Consider the following 17300-nt stretch of genomic DNA (forward strand, 5'->3'; position numbering starts at 1 on the left):
AACGCTCCAAACCAAACATCATCCTTTTGGGATTTGGCGGGAAAGGGTTGTCGGTACCTTGGTTATCCAAATCCCACCCGTCGTGTTTGGGGAGTCATGGCGAGAAAGAGGGTCAAAAAGTCACAAGGGTGACTGTCCATCTCGTTACCCAAACATCACACCATGAACATATTTATCTCGCCCATTCCCCTCGCTGCTTGCGAGTTTCTGCGAGCTGGTAGGGGTAAACGACCTGCACTCGCTTCATCTAAATCGTGCAAGGCCATGAGGCCAACCACACAGCCTCACAACCTCGCAGCTCAAGCTTAGAAAAAGAATTTCTCCATATTCGTCTGAATCTACTCAGCTATTTCTTTCAAAATTTCCCCTTCTTGCCTCGTCTTGGCCCGCCATCTTTAGTTACGACTCCGTTTCGTACACATATCATCATGGGTGGTTCTGCGTTTTCTTCGTTTCCGGACCCGCCTTACACCCCCCGGATGCCTCTAGCGGTCTATCAACGCGCCGTCTCCGAATGCAATGCTGCGCTGCGGAAGCTCTTCATCTGTGTGGCGACACCAATCGAAGGGCCGGAAAAGAAGGACTACGGGGATGTCGACATCCTGGTCGCGCTCGACAAACGTCTCGCTTTCCCCCAGACCCCCGCCGACTCGGTTCTAAGGGAACCAAAAGACCTGATGAAGGATGTCGAACGCGAACTCCGTGCGCGGTATGCCATCGTTCAACCGGCTGGGACCTCGGCGAATTTGGCGATCCCATGGCCTTCAGGGGTGAACGAACACGCCATAGCTCCCGAGGAAGCACCCGGCACCGGAGAGGTTGCCGCCACCCAGGAGGAGTCGAAGCCCAAATACATCCAAGTCGATATCCGCATCTGCCGGAGCGTTGATGAGCTCTACTGGGTAAGAAATGCTGTGTTTGGGGGGGCACATTTGGAATCGGTGATAACCACTCACACACTCGTAGATCCTCTACAAGCATGCCCATGGGGATATCTGGAACCTCCTTGGGAGCACCATCAGGCCCTTTGGACTCACAGTCGACGAGGAAGCCCTGTGGCTCCGGATTCCCGAGATCGAGAAGTTTGATCGCAAACATGCAAGGGTGTGCCTCACCAAAGATCCTGTCGAGATTCTGCACTTTCTCGGAATGAGAGTCGAGGGATTTTGGGACGAGCCGTTCCCTTCGGTAGATGCTCTTTTCGACTACACCATGACCTGCCGGCTTTTCTACGTCCGAGACACGTCGGACGGTGATGCAGAAGGCGATGCAGACGAGGTCGGTGTGGTCGGCGGAGAGGCGGGTCGAAAAAAGCTCAAGTCCAACGACCGGCGGAGGATGAAGGGCCGCCCGGTTTATCGGCGCTGGATAAACGAGTTCATACCCGCACTCCGCGCTGAAGGCAAATTCATTCGGACAGGCCCCGGCACGTCCATCGAAGAGATGCGGGCGCTGGTTCGAGAACAAGCTTTCGACCGCTTCCTCGTCAAGGCGGAATACACGCGGCGGCTGAGCGAGTGGCGGCTAAAGAGGAATGGCGAGCAGGTGAAGTCCTTGATCAAAGAGTTGGTCCCGAGCACCATGGACCCGCAACGACGAGCGTGTGTGGTCGGCGCCTTAAAAAAGATCATCCTGGAAAGCGATATTTCGTTCGGATTTGATTCTTCTGGTTTACGAGACGCAGATGGTCTCTGCGACGCTGCGCTTGTTCGCCAGTTCGTCCGAGATAATCTGGAACAGGTGGGCAAGGCTGGGTGGGCGAGACAACAGCAGCGGGCGCGAGAATCGATGCAGTTGAAAGCATCTAGTAGTAAAGTTGGAAATGGAATGGACAGGCTAGAGTGATAGAAAATGGATTTGGGGACGATACAATATTCCTCGAGCTCAACGCTAGGCCACATGGCTGTGTATGTGAAATGTGTCGATGGTGACCTGTTACAGAACTAGAGCACAAAGCAGCCACCCAAACTTGGGCCGGGAAGAAAAGAAAAGCACACACTTCAGCTATGAATGGTATCTTGATATCACAACCAACTTCTTCCCCAACTATCCCTACCAGCACAAACACGAAGTCATCATGCTGGACACAAACAACACAGGCCATTTCCCGATGGATATGGGATACAACGACTCCAACCAAGAACGCCCTGTCCCTCGTGGCCTAGGTATACCAAGTTAAACTCCATCCATGATGCTCTTTGACTTCGCCCCGAAGCAAAGAAGTCCTGATCGGAGTAGCATGTACGTCAGCACTGACATGACCGCTTGCAGCGCTAAGTCCTTTGATCACCGTTGATGCTCTCGTCTTCACCCACCACATATCCCATTTCGTGTGCCGACTGAACCCTAGCATTGGCCTCCCTGACAGATTTCCATCCGCTGAAGACAACCTTATCTTCGGGATGTTCAACAAAGGGCTTGCCGAGCCCCTTTCTAGCCAACCGCCTCCTATGTCGTCGCTTCTGTTCCCAGTTATAGCGAGATGTATCGACTGCGGCGATGTCTGCCCCGGTAGCGGCGTCCCGTAGGTCGGCCAACCAGTCAGCCGCCTCGAGTCCGAGATGGCGCGTGAGAAGTCTGCCCTGTCCACCAGCCATCCACTGATCCAGCTTCACCGGAATTGCGTAGCCCCAGACCGGGTCGTCCGAGGACCAGTCGCACGGCGCGCCAGGATAGCAGTACTCCGGCTTGCAGTACCGGAAGCACATCCATGATTCCGCGATGTACCAAAGAGAAAGCAAGAACAGACTGAGACCGAGGAGTGTGAACCGGAATTTGGGGCGCCGGTGCCAGAGACGAGGCAGCGGAAGAGCGACGTACGTCGCCGTTGTATCCGTCGGCGATTTCCCTTTAGCATGTTGGCCGTGAGATGTGTGTTGCAAATGGTTATTGAGATCTGCCTGGGCGACTTTGTCCTCGAGACGCTCGATTCCCTGCTTTGCGATTTGAATGCCGAGGAGCCCGGTCTCGAGTGAGCGGCTCATTCGGTCGTACGCTTCAAGTTCCTTCCGCCCGCCAAGCTTGTTGCTGTTGCTAGCCTCTGTATTGATCCAGCGAGCATCTGGGAGGACAGGGTCGGCGTAGTCCTGCTGGTTGAGCAAATCGGCAAGATCGTCAAGGGTCGAATCGTCCATCTGGTTGGCTCGCTGGATTTCCAATAGATCGTCTCTGACGGTGGGCGGCTTCGCCGAGTTTGCCAGCGGCATGCGGCTCCGGGATAATGACCTAGTACGGCGTCGCGAAGAGACTGAGGATGATCGCCCGGACGCTCTGTCTCCTTTTGATGACTGCGCACGCTTTTGTTGGCGCGCCGCAATATTGCCTCTGCCGCCTTGCGTAAAGGAGGGCCCGGGGTCCTCGCTGCTCTCGGCACCGCTACTGCCGTTAGTCGGACATCTTAGGCCGTCCTCTTGTGATTCGATCTCCTCATTCTCAGCAACAGGGGCCATGGCAGGGATCTCGGACTTTTCCACCTTAATCGTTGCTGGCGTATCGACAAACGCTCCCACCACCCTGGGAGTGGGCTGCGTGAGAGGGTCGACCTTGATGGGTTTCGGCGTCTCATCGGGTACCTCCTCCTCAGCCTCCGGGGACGGGGCTCGCAAAGAGCCCTTTTCTGACTGGTTCTCCTGGGCTGCGAAAAGCTTCATTTCCCCCTCAATACGCTCTGTGGGGTCAGAATCCGAGTGAACAAAGCTTGTCCGCTTGGCCCCCCTTGACTCAGCCGATGAATTGTTTGAGAGGCCCGTGAACCCAACAGTTGGCCTGGCATCGCTCTTAGCGCCGCCAATAGACCTTCTCCGTCTCATACGTTCTGCTAGCAACCCCTGGCCGCGAGGTGCGGCGGGTTGGTCTTTTGCAACCACGTGCGTTTCCGACGCTGGGTTGCTGCCGCCGGCGGTTACCAACCGGTCTGTGACACCGCTCGGCTCGTTTTTCGGCTGTACGCCGCTGTGTAGGGACTCCTGGCCTTCGTCCGCCTCCTTACTCTCAGTACTGGCTTGCGTGATCGGGAGATGGTGGGGCGGGGGAGGAGCCGGGCCGAGGCTGCTCTGGTCAGTTCGATCCTTTTCAGCTTCTGCTGTAGCAGCCGGTGGTTCATTCTCTTGTCTCCGCAATCTATCTCGCAGCGGAGAGAAGGCTCGTATCGGTTCTCTGCTGGACTTCCGTGCGATGTCTGGGGACGGTGAACGTGATGTCGCAATGTTTCTCTCACGAAACTCATCGAGCCTAGCCGTGGCGAGCGCCCTCCTAGATAGGCTCTCAATCTCACGCGATCTAAGCTCGTCCAATCTCATGCTCGCTCGGCTAACAGACCGGTGACGCGGTACTCTATCCTCAATCTCGAGCTCCGCTTCTTCTTCTCCTGTGCCACCGACATCCTGATCTGGCGCGCGATGTTCGTTGGGTAAGTTCGGAACGGTCCGAGTTTCGGGGCCGCGTACGTCCCCAGCTAGGGCACTTTCTGGTTGTTGGTCGGAATCTCCAGGGAAGGGTCCGTTGAGCTTAGCTTCCAGGGCGCGTATTTCATCAATTTTGGTGTTACTGCGCTTAATCGCCACGGGTGGGCTGTTGGACACTTGTAAATCACCGGCTGTGAAATCGGCGTCGGCCTGCCAAGCAAAGCTTCTGTTGGGAGTATGCGAGTCCGGAGGGGCGATAGAAGGTCTCCCCGGGGGGGTCGTGCTTGGTTGCAGAGGCTCGTCGTCAGGATGTTCGGCGAGGTGGACCCAATCGGCCGGTTCGGGAGCCGAATAAGTGTCGTTCGGCTCCCGTCTGATCCCAGATAGCCGTCGTAGGAGCGATGGACTATTTGTCGTCGCCTTGGTAGCCCGCGGCGAGGAGAAACCATCCATGCTACTCCGACTGGATTTGCGGACTAGTAATTCCCTTCCAGTCTCGACAATCTTAGTCCCGAGCCTGGATCCAGAAAACAAACCGCTGCTTCGACGGCTAGGTCCCTCCGGACTAGTCTGATTTTGGGCATACTGGCGCAGCTTTTCGTCAAAGGTGCTGTCCGAAAGGTCGCTTTGTTGTGATGAACTGGGGCGCTCGCTGTAACCACCGTCAAGAATGGTTCCTGGAGGCTTCGCATTCGACCCTCCGCGTGAAGGCATGCCCAGCTTGTTGGGAGTTCTCGGCTTCGTAAGTTTCTTGCCGGTAGATTCGCGCCGAGATCGCCACAGCCGTGGTGCTGGGCTGGGTGATCCTTGAGCGGCCTCCTCTTCCTCGGCCATTCGGTAGGCATCTGAAAGCGTGATCGGTCGCTGCTGGGCGGGGCGCGGGATTTTCGTGTTGTTCGGGGACGCAGCGTTGGCGTCAGAAACCGAGCCTGAGCTGGTCGGGCGAGCAGCGTCCTCTTTGGATTTTGGTCGCGAGAACAGGCTTCTTCGCCGGGCCGGGCTGTTAATAACGAGCGGTGACGTGAAGCGGGTATTTGGCTGCGCAGCTAGAATATCGAGGTTCCGCCCGACTTTGCTAGTTCCGTTGGGCTCCATCTTGGTGTTTCTATTGCCCTCGCGTTGAAGGGAACCGTCCGAGCGGCCGAGTGGGATAGTCAGGGCCGGACGCGCTGCGCTGGAAGGTTGTCGCGCTAAATGGTCGCGGGAGCTACAGAGGTAGACCAATGCGCTCTCATGGTAAACAAGTTGACATGAGTCGCAGGGTGTGAGGGAAAATCGAGGTCGGGCGAGAAAAATACACCCCGCGGTTCATGGTGCGAAGTGCACCGCTGAGTCCCCAGCCGCCTCAAAATCAGAGGCATGCGCCGTCGGGTGCTGTCCAACGCAGCCGCCAACTGGAATTGATGACTTGGCTGATCGGGGCCCGAAGCGCAGGGCTGGCGCCCCACCTCACCCTCGCTGATACCGCCAATCAACATTCAAGAGTCGTGGCAGCCCACTTTCGACCTCCCTGCCCCCAAAGGTACCCGACCTGCCGACCTGCCGACCTTCCTGTCGGCCCCCTCTCCAGGCGCAATTCGAGATTTTCCGGGTTACCACCTTACATACGAGGTTACTTCTTACTACTTAACAGCTGCTCTTTGCTTGTTCCAAAGAGAAAAGAAAACTGAGGCTGTATCTCGACCATGGGGTCATTGATATTGAGAGGCTACCGACAGGGCCCCGTCCTGGGCAGCGATGTCGGACAAGGCGGTGGACGACAGGGGCTAGCGTTGTATCGCTTGCCGAGAACGACCCTTGTCGAAGAGGGTCCGAACCTGGCGAGCTCGAGGTTCTCACATGCTGCTGCAGCCAACATTGAATCAACCAACGTATTGTGAAGGTATTTTGTCACTGTCCAGAGTATGCAGGGTGGCTGCCGCCCTACCTTTTCACAATGAGCACCTTGGGCGAATCGGTTCGCCCTCTTGGGCCGTGGTATGTTTGTATTTCCCAACCCGAGTATTCCGGGATTGGCCATCCCCAGTCCATCCCAACCCAATTGCGTCGCTAATGTTAGAACCAGCGAGATATACTCATCGTCAAGGCACGCGCTGGGTTTCTACAGATGCGTGGCAAACACCTGCCAATATACGGCGCCATTGGCTGGGCCGCGAGGTCGAAGCCTAGTGGACGTGTTGGAGACTGCTGTTGCCAACGTGATTCTCAGTCTTCCGTCCCTCACTCTTGGTATCGTTGGCGAGGAAACCCCCAAACCGCAGTTCATCCAGCAAGCGTCCATCAATGTCGAAGACCATCTTGAGTTCATAGACAAGGCGAACACGGACCCCGCCGCCCGCGACTCCATCCTGCTTGGTATCCTCGAAGACCTCCACGATCGACGCTGGCCTGACGTAGAACATCGACCGCCGTGGAAGCTAACTGTCCTTTCCTGGAACACTAAACCCGAGGATAATTTGGTGGTATTCGATGCGGTGTTTGCGGTCCACCATGCGATTGCCGACGGGCGTAGCACTGCGCTATTTCATGCAGCGCTCCTCAACGAACTCAACCGATCCTCGGGCCGACCAACGCAGCTTTGCGGGCGCACCTTGAACGTGACAAGCGGCGGCACTGGGAAACGTGACCCTCCCCAGGAAGAGCTTGTTGAATTCAGCAAATCCTGGGGATTCCTGGTTCGTACTTTGTGGCGTGAGCTCGGGCCTGCCTCGCTCCAATGGCATCAGCCAGCAGTGCCGTGGACCGGGAAGGTCATCACTCGGGAGCCATGTCAAACAAGGCTACGGCTCGTCAGAGCCCCTCCAGTCGCCGTGCCGCATATTCTCGCTGCTTGCAGGGCGAACCAAACCACACTTACGCCATTGATCCACGCCCTGGTTTTGACCGCCCTCTCTCGACTCGTTCCCGCAGAGCAGGCCGTGGCGTTCCGGAGTTCGACTCCTATCGACCTGCGGTCATCCATCGCCAACAGCTCACAGCCGCAGTCGGGCCGAAATTTGTTTGGCGTTTTCGTTACCGCCCAAAATCACGTCTTTGATGAATCCACCATCACAACGCTGCGGGAGGGGTCAGCGGAAGAAATATGGGGAGTAGCGGCGGCCCTGCGACGTAGCATGAAGCAGCACCTAGACAATGTGCCAAGGGATGATATCATGAGTATGCTTGGCTGGGTGTCCAATTGGAATGATTACTGGCTTTCCAAAGTAGGAAAGCCACGCGGAGAGACATGGGAGGTGTCCAATATCGGGGTGATGCCTACGGACGAGCCGGGGAAGGAAGAAGCGGATGCATGCTGGAGGATACAGCGGTCCCTTATGTCTCAAGGCGCCACAGTTGCCGGCACTGCTATTAACATCAGTGTTGCTGGCGTAGCAGGAGGTGAGATTAGCATCGTGGTTGGATGGCAAGAAGGGATTGTCGAGACAACAATCGTTGAAGCCCTGGCGACGGACCTCCAAGGCTGGCTTGACCGTCTGGGGCAAGGTCAACAGATTTTCTAATGCCCAGTCAACACTCGGGACGCAGAACGCAATAATGCAAGATGTTCAATAGCTACCTACCTATCCACCTTCGTTTGAAGCTGGAGGAGCTTTCGGCTTGAGGTTGGCAAGGGAATTGGGCAATCGGCTTGGCGCTCCAAATCCGCCAAGCTGCGTGCAACAAGGTGCCCCACTGCCCCGAAGATTATCCGCTGAACTGCAGGTACCGCTGGGAAATTTATCTTGGGAACATGGTTGTCAAGAGCTCAACCCTCCTCCGCGTGTCTCCCGACCCTTCCCGACCCGGAACCTAACGACGATGGCAGCGCCCTTGGTGAACAGGTCACCTACATGTTTGGGGTGCCTGAGGAGGCTGGTACAGCCATTCAGCAACAGCAATGGCGGTGCCAGTGCCGTCTCGTTAGTGCAGGTCCGAGCAAAGTCCAACAGGCTCCGACCAAAAGATCAGGGCGTTGTCGTCCGCTTGCTCGAGGATATTCCCAAGTTCGGGCGTCGAGGTAAGCCCTATTTGCTTCCATTTCGTTCCTGTCTATCGTGAGGCGACTGGACCTGACAACACTCTAGACTCGGTGTTCCGCATCGAGCGAGGACGCATGCGCAACGAGTGGTTCCCGGCCATGAAAGCCGAGTACATGACTGCGTCACGCTTTCGCGAGCTTGGCCTGACGCGCGATGACATTGGCGATCGTGATACTACGTTCGGCACTATGGCGGCTGCCGACGACGTCGAGGATGCCCCAGAGCTTGAGTCGCCCAAGCCGACTGTGGTTATCACCTCTGTATGTGTCCCCAACCGCCCCGCCCCGCTCCTCGTTCTCTATATTTGTTTGGCGATGCTAATGAGACAATAAAAATAGCCTGAAAAAGCTCACACTCTCCTGACCACCCTGATCCCAGACGCTCTCGTCTTCCACCGCAAACCGATCCCGGCACCGCCCCCTCCGCCCCCTACCCAGTCCATCTCTCCTCTCGTCGCTACCGCAAATGCAAACACTGCGCAGGATCGTGACAACACCCCGCTGGCTATCTACGGCTCGGTGTCAGCCACTGATATTGTGGGCCACATCAAGGGCCTGCTATTAAATGATGCTGAGGGCAGCCATGTGGTTCTAGGGCCGGAAAATATCCGCTTCCAGGGCTTGGCTGAGGAGACGGATAGAATCAAGGCATTGGGCCGTTGGGAGATCGAAATCTCAGTCGGCGGTACCGGGTTAGAGCCCGTGCGTAAGGTTGTCGAGATCCTCCCTCTAGCCGAAGCTGCGGGCGAGGGCGAAGCACAGCCTGCTCTGTGAGCAGAGCAACTCCTGGTCCTCCAAGTCGAGATACGGTCACGGCCCACCTGCACAACCTGGCAAATCTGACCGATGGCAGGGTTACATGTATTTATTAACTGTACACACAAAATCATTTGCTGCGATGCCATCGGTCTGGCCACTGCCTAATTCCCGTCTCTTCTTGGTCTTCCCTTAAGTAGCCCCACTCGCAGAACATGCGGCGAACTCGAGCCGCTTCACATAGCCGCTCTTAATTGCCAACCTGTCCCGCAAGGCCAGGGATTCAAGGCTCCTGGCGTCCAACGCCATAGTTAACATCAAGGCTCCAGAGTGAATCCCAAATTACGCTCCTCTTCGTTGGGTTCAAGGATGTAGTAGCGCTTTGCTCGCGCCGCAGGGCAGGTGAGCGGGACTGCCAACAGCTTTCGTCAGCAGCTGAAAGTTTATGAACTGGTCAGGGTCCCATTAAAGAATCCATATCGCTGCGAACCTCTGGATGCAGCTTTGGCGGCTGCTGCCTTGGCTCGACATCCGTCGGCATTCCGCCGCCCCCCGTCACTCGCGTTGTCTCGGCAGGGTGCGTGGATGCCTGTGGTGAATCATGATGCGCACCGTCGGAGGCTGCACCATGCTGCAGCGTTGGGCTCGTCGGCACGGGTGTCTCGGCACGCGCCGCACGCAACGAGTTGGTTTCACTAGCGGCAGCGCTATCCCGGCCTCTCGAAACTCCCATTGCAAATGGGAGCGCTTTCTTAGAGCCCGTGCTGGACCGGCGGCTCTCAAGGCTTTTGGATAGCGTCTTGCTCACTCCTTCAATACCCAATACGGCGCTACCACGACCCCCCGTTCCTCCTCCCTTCGGTCCTGCTCGCCCATGCGTGTGTCTATCGGCCATCGCTTCAACATTATTGGCCGCGACCGTGCTCTTTGCGAGTCCTGGGGTCGATGGTGCCCCGGGCTTGTCCTCGGCAGCGTCGAGCAGGTACCAGCGGAGGCCGTCAGACAAATCGAAAGGATTGTCGTTCTCATCGTCGTAGGGCGATTCGGATTCGGCACCACCCCCTTTCTTAGCCGATCCCGGGGTATTCTGGAGCGACTTTGAGAGGTCCACGACCCGATCCTGAACCCGCGAGATCCGAGCTAGGAGCCACTCCCGGTTGCCGAGCCGATGTGCCTCTTGCTCTCGCAGGAAGTAGTGTGGAAACCCAACGTTGAATGCCGCCCAAGCCCCGGTCGTCTGGTTTCTTGTCGGAAGGAAGAGGGCAAGGTCCCCCTCTTTGAAGTGCTTAAACGCGATCTTCTCGTGCGCCTCCTTTTGCAATGTCCGGGCCTTGTCGCGATATGCCCGTGCGTCGCGCTGCAGCTTACGGGCCATGTGCTCAACATCCCGAACGCGCCGATACACGGCTTCGCTAAAGGCATCCGTGTCGAACGATCCCAACGATGAGATGTAAGCATCGTACTTCTCTAACTCGGCCTCCTTGTCCGAGCAGTTCACCCAGTTAAGAAGGTCGAGGTCTACACTGCTGACAACGGCGGCGCGGCTACCGAGAGTACCCGACCGACGGAGTGATGAGCTTGGGTCCGAATCATTGGCGTTTTGAGAAGACCGCTCGGAACGAGGTATCTTCTGTATCACCATGGTTCCGTCCTGACGACTCGCCGAAAACCCGAGCCGCTCGAGTAAGTGGACGAGGCGCTCATTTTGAGAGTATAGACGCTGTGTGAGATCCTTTGCGTGTTCCGATCGAGTCTCGAACAAAGCTGTCAGGCCTGACAGTTTGACCTGCGACCGCTGCAGCTTGTCCTTCTGATGCCGGACCTCTTCTTCTAGGTTTTCCATCTGTGACTGGCGGGAAGCGAGCTCTTCTGTGAAGAAAGTGATCTTCTTCTCTTCTTCTTCCAGACGCTTCCGCAGGGATTCAGAACCGGTCTCCCCATCGGCGATCTCGGTACGCAGTTGGCGGAGCTGCTCGCGGCCGTCGACTAACTCACCCTCCAGCGCCAGAACTCTGGCCTTTTCTTCAGCCAGAGCCTCGCGGAGGCGATTTGATAATGTCTCCTCGCCCAATACACGTTCCGCCAGAGCCGCCTTCTCTGCTCTCGCTGATTCGATGGCAGTTTGCGCGGAGTCCAGCTCTGACTGGAGCAGAGAGATGTCGCTGTCTAGGCTTCGCACCTTCGCCACGGCATCGCTGGCTTTTATCGAGATGCCGTCAACGAGATCGGAGAGGTCGCCGGGGACGGGTTCGCCAGACGATATCTGATCCCAGAGCTCACGTAGTGCCTTAACCTGCACGTCACTCGCCTCGTTGAGCTCCTCGAGCTTCTTGCGAGAGTTGTTGGATTCATGCTGTGCGACCTGAATCTTTTGCTCCTGCGTTTCTATCGTCTCACGCTGTAGGCGTGTTTCCTCGCGCAAAAAGGTGATTTTGCCTTCTGACTTGAGCGCCTCGTCGCGTTTCTCCTTGGTCAGCCGCTCAACTTCAAGCTTGAGGGCCTGGATCCTTTCATCGTAGGACGCCTTCTCGTTCTCCCTAGACTCCCCGAAGTTCTCCATCTCATCCTCAGTGTCCTCCAACCGTGCCTGCAAGCGTTTGATCTCATCCTCGAGTGATTTCCGTTCTTCCATGAATTCCCGCTTCAGAGCCTCCAAGTTCTCGAGTAGGTCCTTTTTTGTGGAGTTCGCCTCATCCACCTGGCCTTGAACGTCAGTGTACAGCGTGGCTTGCCCGCCAAGATCCTTCTCAAGAGCCGCAGACCGCTCCTTCTCGGCGCGCAGCTCGGTTTCTAGTTGCTGAACACGTTGCGTGAGGACGTCGGTCCCTTCCATAGATGCCCTCCGGCCATCCAAGACCTGCGGGGACTTGATTGAGATGCTCGAGTCAACCCGGTCGGAAAACTGTTGACTAGGCATTTGAAAGATATTACCCAAGCTGGGCCGGGATGCTTGAGTCTGCCGATGGAGCAAATCCTCGAGCCTCCTCACACGGCTCTCGGCTGTCTTCAGCTTGCTCTCGAGCTTGGACTTGTCGTCTTGTAGAGATCGTAGGAGGTCGTCGTCGCCCCGAATCAGTAAACCACTGCGTCCCAGGGCGGCCTCGTGAACGCTACCGTTTTTGAACGCCTTCATCCGCTTAGACTGCTGCCGCGTTGGGTTGCCCTTTTCTAAAATCATTTTACCAACGTCGTCAATGATCCCAGTATCGGCCTGCTTGGTTTGCAAAAGCACTTGAAACTCTTCCAGGTCCTTCCACGTCATAACCGGCCACCGTTCCTCTTCCCCAAGGAGATTTACTTCAAGACCGGGAACGCTGCTGTCGGAGCGGAGCGGTTCTGGGCCGTATGCGTTGCCCATCGTTTTGTACCATCGCCGCCGTCGCTTCGCTTCTTCCTCCTGAAACAAGGCCATCTCATTCGCGAGTGTAGACGAGTCCTGCTTCATCTTGTCGAACCATTCACGACGCTTGATAGCCTCGGTGACGAAAGAAGCGTACATGTACGGAACCTGTTGGATCAGTCGTAGGTAGTCGAAAGTAGCAAATTCCTCCTCCTGATTCACGGCGCTGAATTGCGACTTGACACTCTGGCTCAACGCCGTGATATTGGTGATACCACGCATGAAGTCGAGCGACTCTGTGGCCAGAGAGTTTCTTGCTTGCGTCGCGGAGCGAAGCATGTCATTCATTTCCACGGCCCGCTGGCTCACGCTTGGCAATAGGCGCTGCGTGTGGTTCGAGGCGATTTTGGAAGCCTGCACGGCGGCATCTCGAGTAGGGTCGGCATAACTGAGTGTTGTCTCGTAGTCGGTGCAAATCTTCTTGGCTAGGGCTTCTATGTCGTGAATGAGCTGCTGCGATTCGCCGGTGTGAGACACCACAGATCGTCCATATGTTCCCTCGTACTCGCGAAAAAGGTCCTGGGCGCCCTGGAACAAGCGGGTGGCAGCCTTTTCGAGGTCGGAGACTCGGCTGTTGAACTTGCGGAGCGACCCAGGGGCGAGACGGCCTGCCTTTCGCGCCACCTCCAGGTCCACCAGATCCTCAAGGGTTACCTTGCGCTGCACTCGTCCCTTCGCGTCGCCGACGTCGCGACCAGTCATGAACCGGACCATGGCGGCGGAGACCGGAATGCTCCTTGCCAGCGACAGGTACTGCTCCCAGCCCGCGGCCAGGGCACCATAATCAGCCTGCGTTTCCGGGAACCATTTCTGAAGTTCTGCATATTTAGCCTCGTGCCCCTTGATAGAGGACTCGAGGTTCTGAACGGCGGCATCGAGACAACACATCATAGCGTCCATCTCGCGATACCGTTCTTCTGTTGCCGTGGCCATCTTTCGGCAGTCCTCGACCACCCTGAGCGCCCAAGCCCCGCGGGCCTTGAATAACTCCTGCCATGAGTGTACGGACTCGCTTTCTTCGATCGAATTCGGTGGGCTCTCGGCGGTGTATCGCTCTGGAACTGGAAGATCGTGTTTAGGGTCGGACGAGGGGTCCCCGGACGAGAGTGCCTGTGCTAGCCGACTGTCGTAGATGCATATTTCCTTCTGCCGCTTGTTGTCAGATCCCGACCTCTACACCGTACCAAGCCATACACCATGGACCACCAACCTCGGTCTGTAATGCTTGTGATTTGAGCGGCTTCCCTTGCGGGGTTAGGATAATAAGACACTGGGTCGGTATCGAGCTTTTCCGTGCCGCCAGAGTCTTGAAATCATCGAGTCTAGAAATGGTTAATCCACACAGCGTCACCGAGTTGGAGGAGTGGTGTTTGCAGGAGCACGCACGACGAAAGTTGTGAAGTGTCTATTTGCAGGCGCTGACCCGTATGGGCAACCAACACCTGTGTTGCCATGCCAAAGCATGCCTTCCGAAAGAGGGCGGTATTCGGCGGGCGAAATCGAGCTGGAAGCAGCCAAGTCGAAGCCTGAGCTAAGAATGAAGAGGCGGTCGATGGGGTCTTGCTATGTCTACGTTTTAGTTGACGTGAAGTGGTTGGCCCGTGGACCCCTCAGTGTTGGCCACCTAAAACGGTCCCCAATAGACTCTGTAGTAAAACCGTTTGGAATTTGAAAGGGGTATTCCCACATTTAAAGAGACGGCTTTGGTCGGCGCACAGGGCGAGCCAGCCGCAAACGAAGCTGTCTTGTTATTTTGTTGCCTGGTACTGTTGAAGGTGGTTCAAGCTCCAGTCACGGGCGCTCTGGCGCATGAGATGACCCGGCTGTTATTCGGACAGTGCGCACGCCGCCGAGTGTCCATCACTCAAGACCTTTCCCTTCAGTGTAAGGGGTTTGGGTCGCGCGGATGCATCGCTCATGTTGCTCGTCTACATTCGCTCACATATACCACAATAGTTACAAACAAACTAGCCGCCAACGACTTGTAATTCCCATTCTTAAACTTTTGACATTGCTTCTCTCCACAAGAGGACCAAGTCGGTTGCCACCACAGTACTAAACACTGTGTCATTCTTTCGGGTCCCGTTTTCTCCACTCTGAAGCCCGGGCCATTCCCAAGTCCCGTCGAGTCCCTGGCCGCGCGGGAGGTTCATTCGGCTCTGCTGGGTAGAATAAGCAAGCTGTCGCCAACGGAGCTCCAGATTGCTCCTACCGCCGGTGACATGGCCTCACAAGCCATACCTGAACCGCCTCTCGTCGTCTCAGAAGCCGAGGCCGGTGTTTTAGCCCTGTATGACCAGCTACAACAGCTTCAACTCGAACTTGCTCTTCTGCGATCACAGCAAGGCCACCACGCATCAGGTTAGATCCCCCGGTGCGAGAGGCATGTGATCAGAGCAAGGAAGCCTTTCATGCTGACAATTCTTTCTAGAAGACAGGAGCCCACAAGTTTCTGGGCACGACTGGGCAGGTAAACAAACACGATTATTAGAGGCAAAGGCAACCCTCGCGTTGCGCAACAGTGCTGTAGAAAGCGTGGCAGCAGTCCAGCCGACTTTAAACGCCGCCCACCAAGCGACCCAAGCTTCGGTTGTTGAAGGGTACAACTGGCATACTCCTTCAAATCAGTGGTCTAAAGTCTAGGGTGTACTGACGGTTCGGTTTCAAAGGGACCTGTTGCCAACGATACAGCGACGAGATGTAAGCGCGGTCAAAACAGCGGCAGCATGCGCAGATTTTGAGGCAGCGCGCGGCAGCCTGGCGGACCTTGAAATCGAGAGTCTTCATGCTACTCAGCGAAACACGGAGCTTGCCACAGAAGCTCTGCAACTCGCTGAGAGAACTCATGGCCAAAACCCGGAGAGTGTCAAGAGCGGGCAGTTCAAGGGCGGCATAAGTATCTTAGAAAACAAGGTGGATTCAAGCCGTCGCAGATGGAGGGTAATGAAGGGGGCAGCAAGCGCCATTGTCGCCGGAAGCGGCATCGACTGGGTTCGAGACGAGCGCTTAAGAGACCTGGTGCTCGATCCACCGGATTAACACAATGCCTCACTCGTGTCTAAAAGTCAGTAAGCAGACAAAATCCTTAGACTGTCAATACATCTGAGGAAAGTTGCAAATGAGTCTGGAAAGCTTCCAGCTTTGCATTTGGACACTGGCATGACTGAACAGCTTGTGCCGATCACGGGAAACGAACTGGGCAAGGAAGCGGGTGCGCAGACCAATCCAGATGCATGCTACCTGGGCTGGATTCTCCGCAAACTGACCTCTTCATGACGTCTTGTAATTGAAAGGAGGTCAGGAAGGAGGAGATGTAATCTGTACAGGTTACAGAATACAAGGACACGACCGCGACGGCTTTGTTAGGGAGGGGAAATGAAAGTCGCGAGACACAAGGCGAAGGGCGGATCGCAATGCAGAAGGTGTGGAGCAGCCAAACGAGTCCTTGGTCTCGGCTGCTGGCTGATGTGGGAAATGTAGGGAACCGGCAAACTCCAAGGGGAAAGATAGGGGAGCGAGCGGGTTCCGCGCTTCGAGTGTGCCATTTTGTGCGCAGAAAGATACGGTGTGATTGACCAACCATCCCGGAGAAGGGAGGGAGGCACGGAGGTACGTGCCCAGACTGGTGGTTTGTATGCGGTACTTGGCGGGCAACATATTTTGGTGCCCTTTGCCCGTACCAGGTAGACAGACTCCATCTTTGCCAGCTCCGTTCGCCAGCCCTCGAAGTATCATGAGACCTAATGGGCCATTCCAATCAGCGGAAGACATGACCAATTCGACCAAACCTTCAATCTCGACCTCCAGCCCTCGCGAAGCACTCTATTGGCAGCTCCAGGGTTGAGCCGAACTCGGTATGCCCCTGCTTTCCTCTCACAGCATGTCCGCAGTCTCTTCAACATCCCCGGCATCAAATTAGTCAGGGAGGGACCAAGAACTGAATGTTTGGCCCAGAATACGGCGGGACTGACTCGGCTTCGGTTTCGAACGGATAACGGTTTAGGATGGCCAGCACCACGATCGTACCTTGTCTGCTCGGTTGGTGAGAACGAAAAGAGCAAGCGACACAACAGAGTTTGACAAGCAACGCCTCCTCCCTTTTCGAGGCGCCCACAACATTCTGCGCCGTCTCATAAAGGATCCCAATTGGGGGGGTTGAACTATGTTTGAGCCTTGCAGCTCCAGGCGACGTGAGAAAGAACCAAAAGTCCTGTCTGTTTTAAACGATGCAGGCGGGCGCTGGCTTTTGGCATTTTGCCAGGTACAAGGTACAGTGACGCACAGTCCGACTGTCCAGGGATTGATGTATCCGGTACCTATCGTTGGTCTGTGCTCTGGCGTTGTGGACGCGCTGAAGCCCAGGACCGGGCAATGAGAGATGAAGGGGTGCCTCGCCCCTCCCCCAAAATCGGGCCAAAAAATCAGCCCGTGCTGCAGCCCTTTTTGTTATGGCAGGAAGGAGGGTCCCCCGCTTCCCTCACTCAATCAGCCGCCCATAGTAAAATAGGAGCAACGGCTTCCCCCCTCCCCTCTCAAAATCTCCCTCCTCTTCTCCCATACAAACTCCCACAGCACACAACGCCTCAGTTGACCTCCACATACCCAACTCAGTGAGTACCTCCCCTCTCCGCAAATCTCGCCCTGCCTCCAAGTACTTCCCCAGCTCCTCATTGGCGTCGCGCTTTTCCATTGGGTGCATTTTCCCCCGTCGCCCTGCAATCCA

General features: G+C 56.2%; 4 protein-coding genes across 4 annotated transcripts; 3 read left to right on the plus strand and 1 right to left on the minus strand.

Moving 5' to 3' along the window:
* The first annotated feature begins 11 nt into the window (after positions 1-11).
* Positions 12-1892, plus strand: B0H64DRAFT_387196 (uncharacterized protein). The gene is made up of 2 exons (XM_062803200.1): positions 12-902; positions 967-1892. Exons 1-2 carry the CDS (start codon positions 429-431, stop codon positions 1843-1845), a joined length of 1353 nt encoding a protein of 450 aa, XP_062662636.1. The 5' UTR covers positions 12-428; the 3' UTR covers positions 1846-1892.
* Positions 1893-2219: 327 nt separating this feature from the next.
* B0H64DRAFT_91767 (uncharacterized protein) lies at positions 2220-5606 on the minus strand. Its single transcript, XM_062808970.1, has one exon. It carries the CDS (start codon positions 5496-5498, stop codon positions 2274-2276), a length of 3225 nt encoding a protein of 1074 aa, XP_062662637.1. The 5' UTR covers positions 5499-5606; the 3' UTR covers positions 2220-2273.
* Positions 5607-6339: 733 nt separating this feature from the next.
* Positions 6340-9195, plus strand: B0H64DRAFT_317271 (alcohol acetyltransferase-domain-containing protein; the record flags this gene model as incomplete). The annotated part of the gene is made up of 5 exons (XM_062800323.1): positions 6340-6388; positions 6561-7762; positions 8265-8400; positions 8468-8682; positions 8761-9195. The coding sequence occupies 5 exons, from the start codon at positions 6340-6342 to the stop codon at positions 9193-9195; spliced, it is 2037 nt and encodes a 678-aa protein (XP_062662638.1).
* Positions 9196-14666: 5471 nt separating this feature from the next.
* B0H64DRAFT_92203 (centromere protein H (CENP-H)-domain-containing protein) lies at positions 14667-15760 on the plus strand. The gene is made up of 3 exons (XM_062808973.1): positions 14667-14938; positions 15009-15177; positions 15247-15760. Exons 1-3 carry the CDS (start codon positions 14800-14802, stop codon positions 15614-15616), a joined length of 678 nt encoding a protein of 225 aa, XP_062662639.1. The 5' UTR covers positions 14667-14799; the 3' UTR covers positions 15617-15760.
* Positions 15761-17300: the final 1540 nt, after the last annotated feature.

This window comes from Chaetomium fimeti (genome assembly GCF_033439085.1).
Source record: "Chaetomium fimeti strain CBS 168.71 chromosome Unknown B0H64scaffold_2, whole genome shotgun sequence".
NCBI classification, from domain to species: domain Eukaryota; kingdom Fungi; phylum Ascomycota; class Sordariomycetes; order Sordariales; family Chaetomiaceae; genus Chaetomium; species Chaetomium fimeti.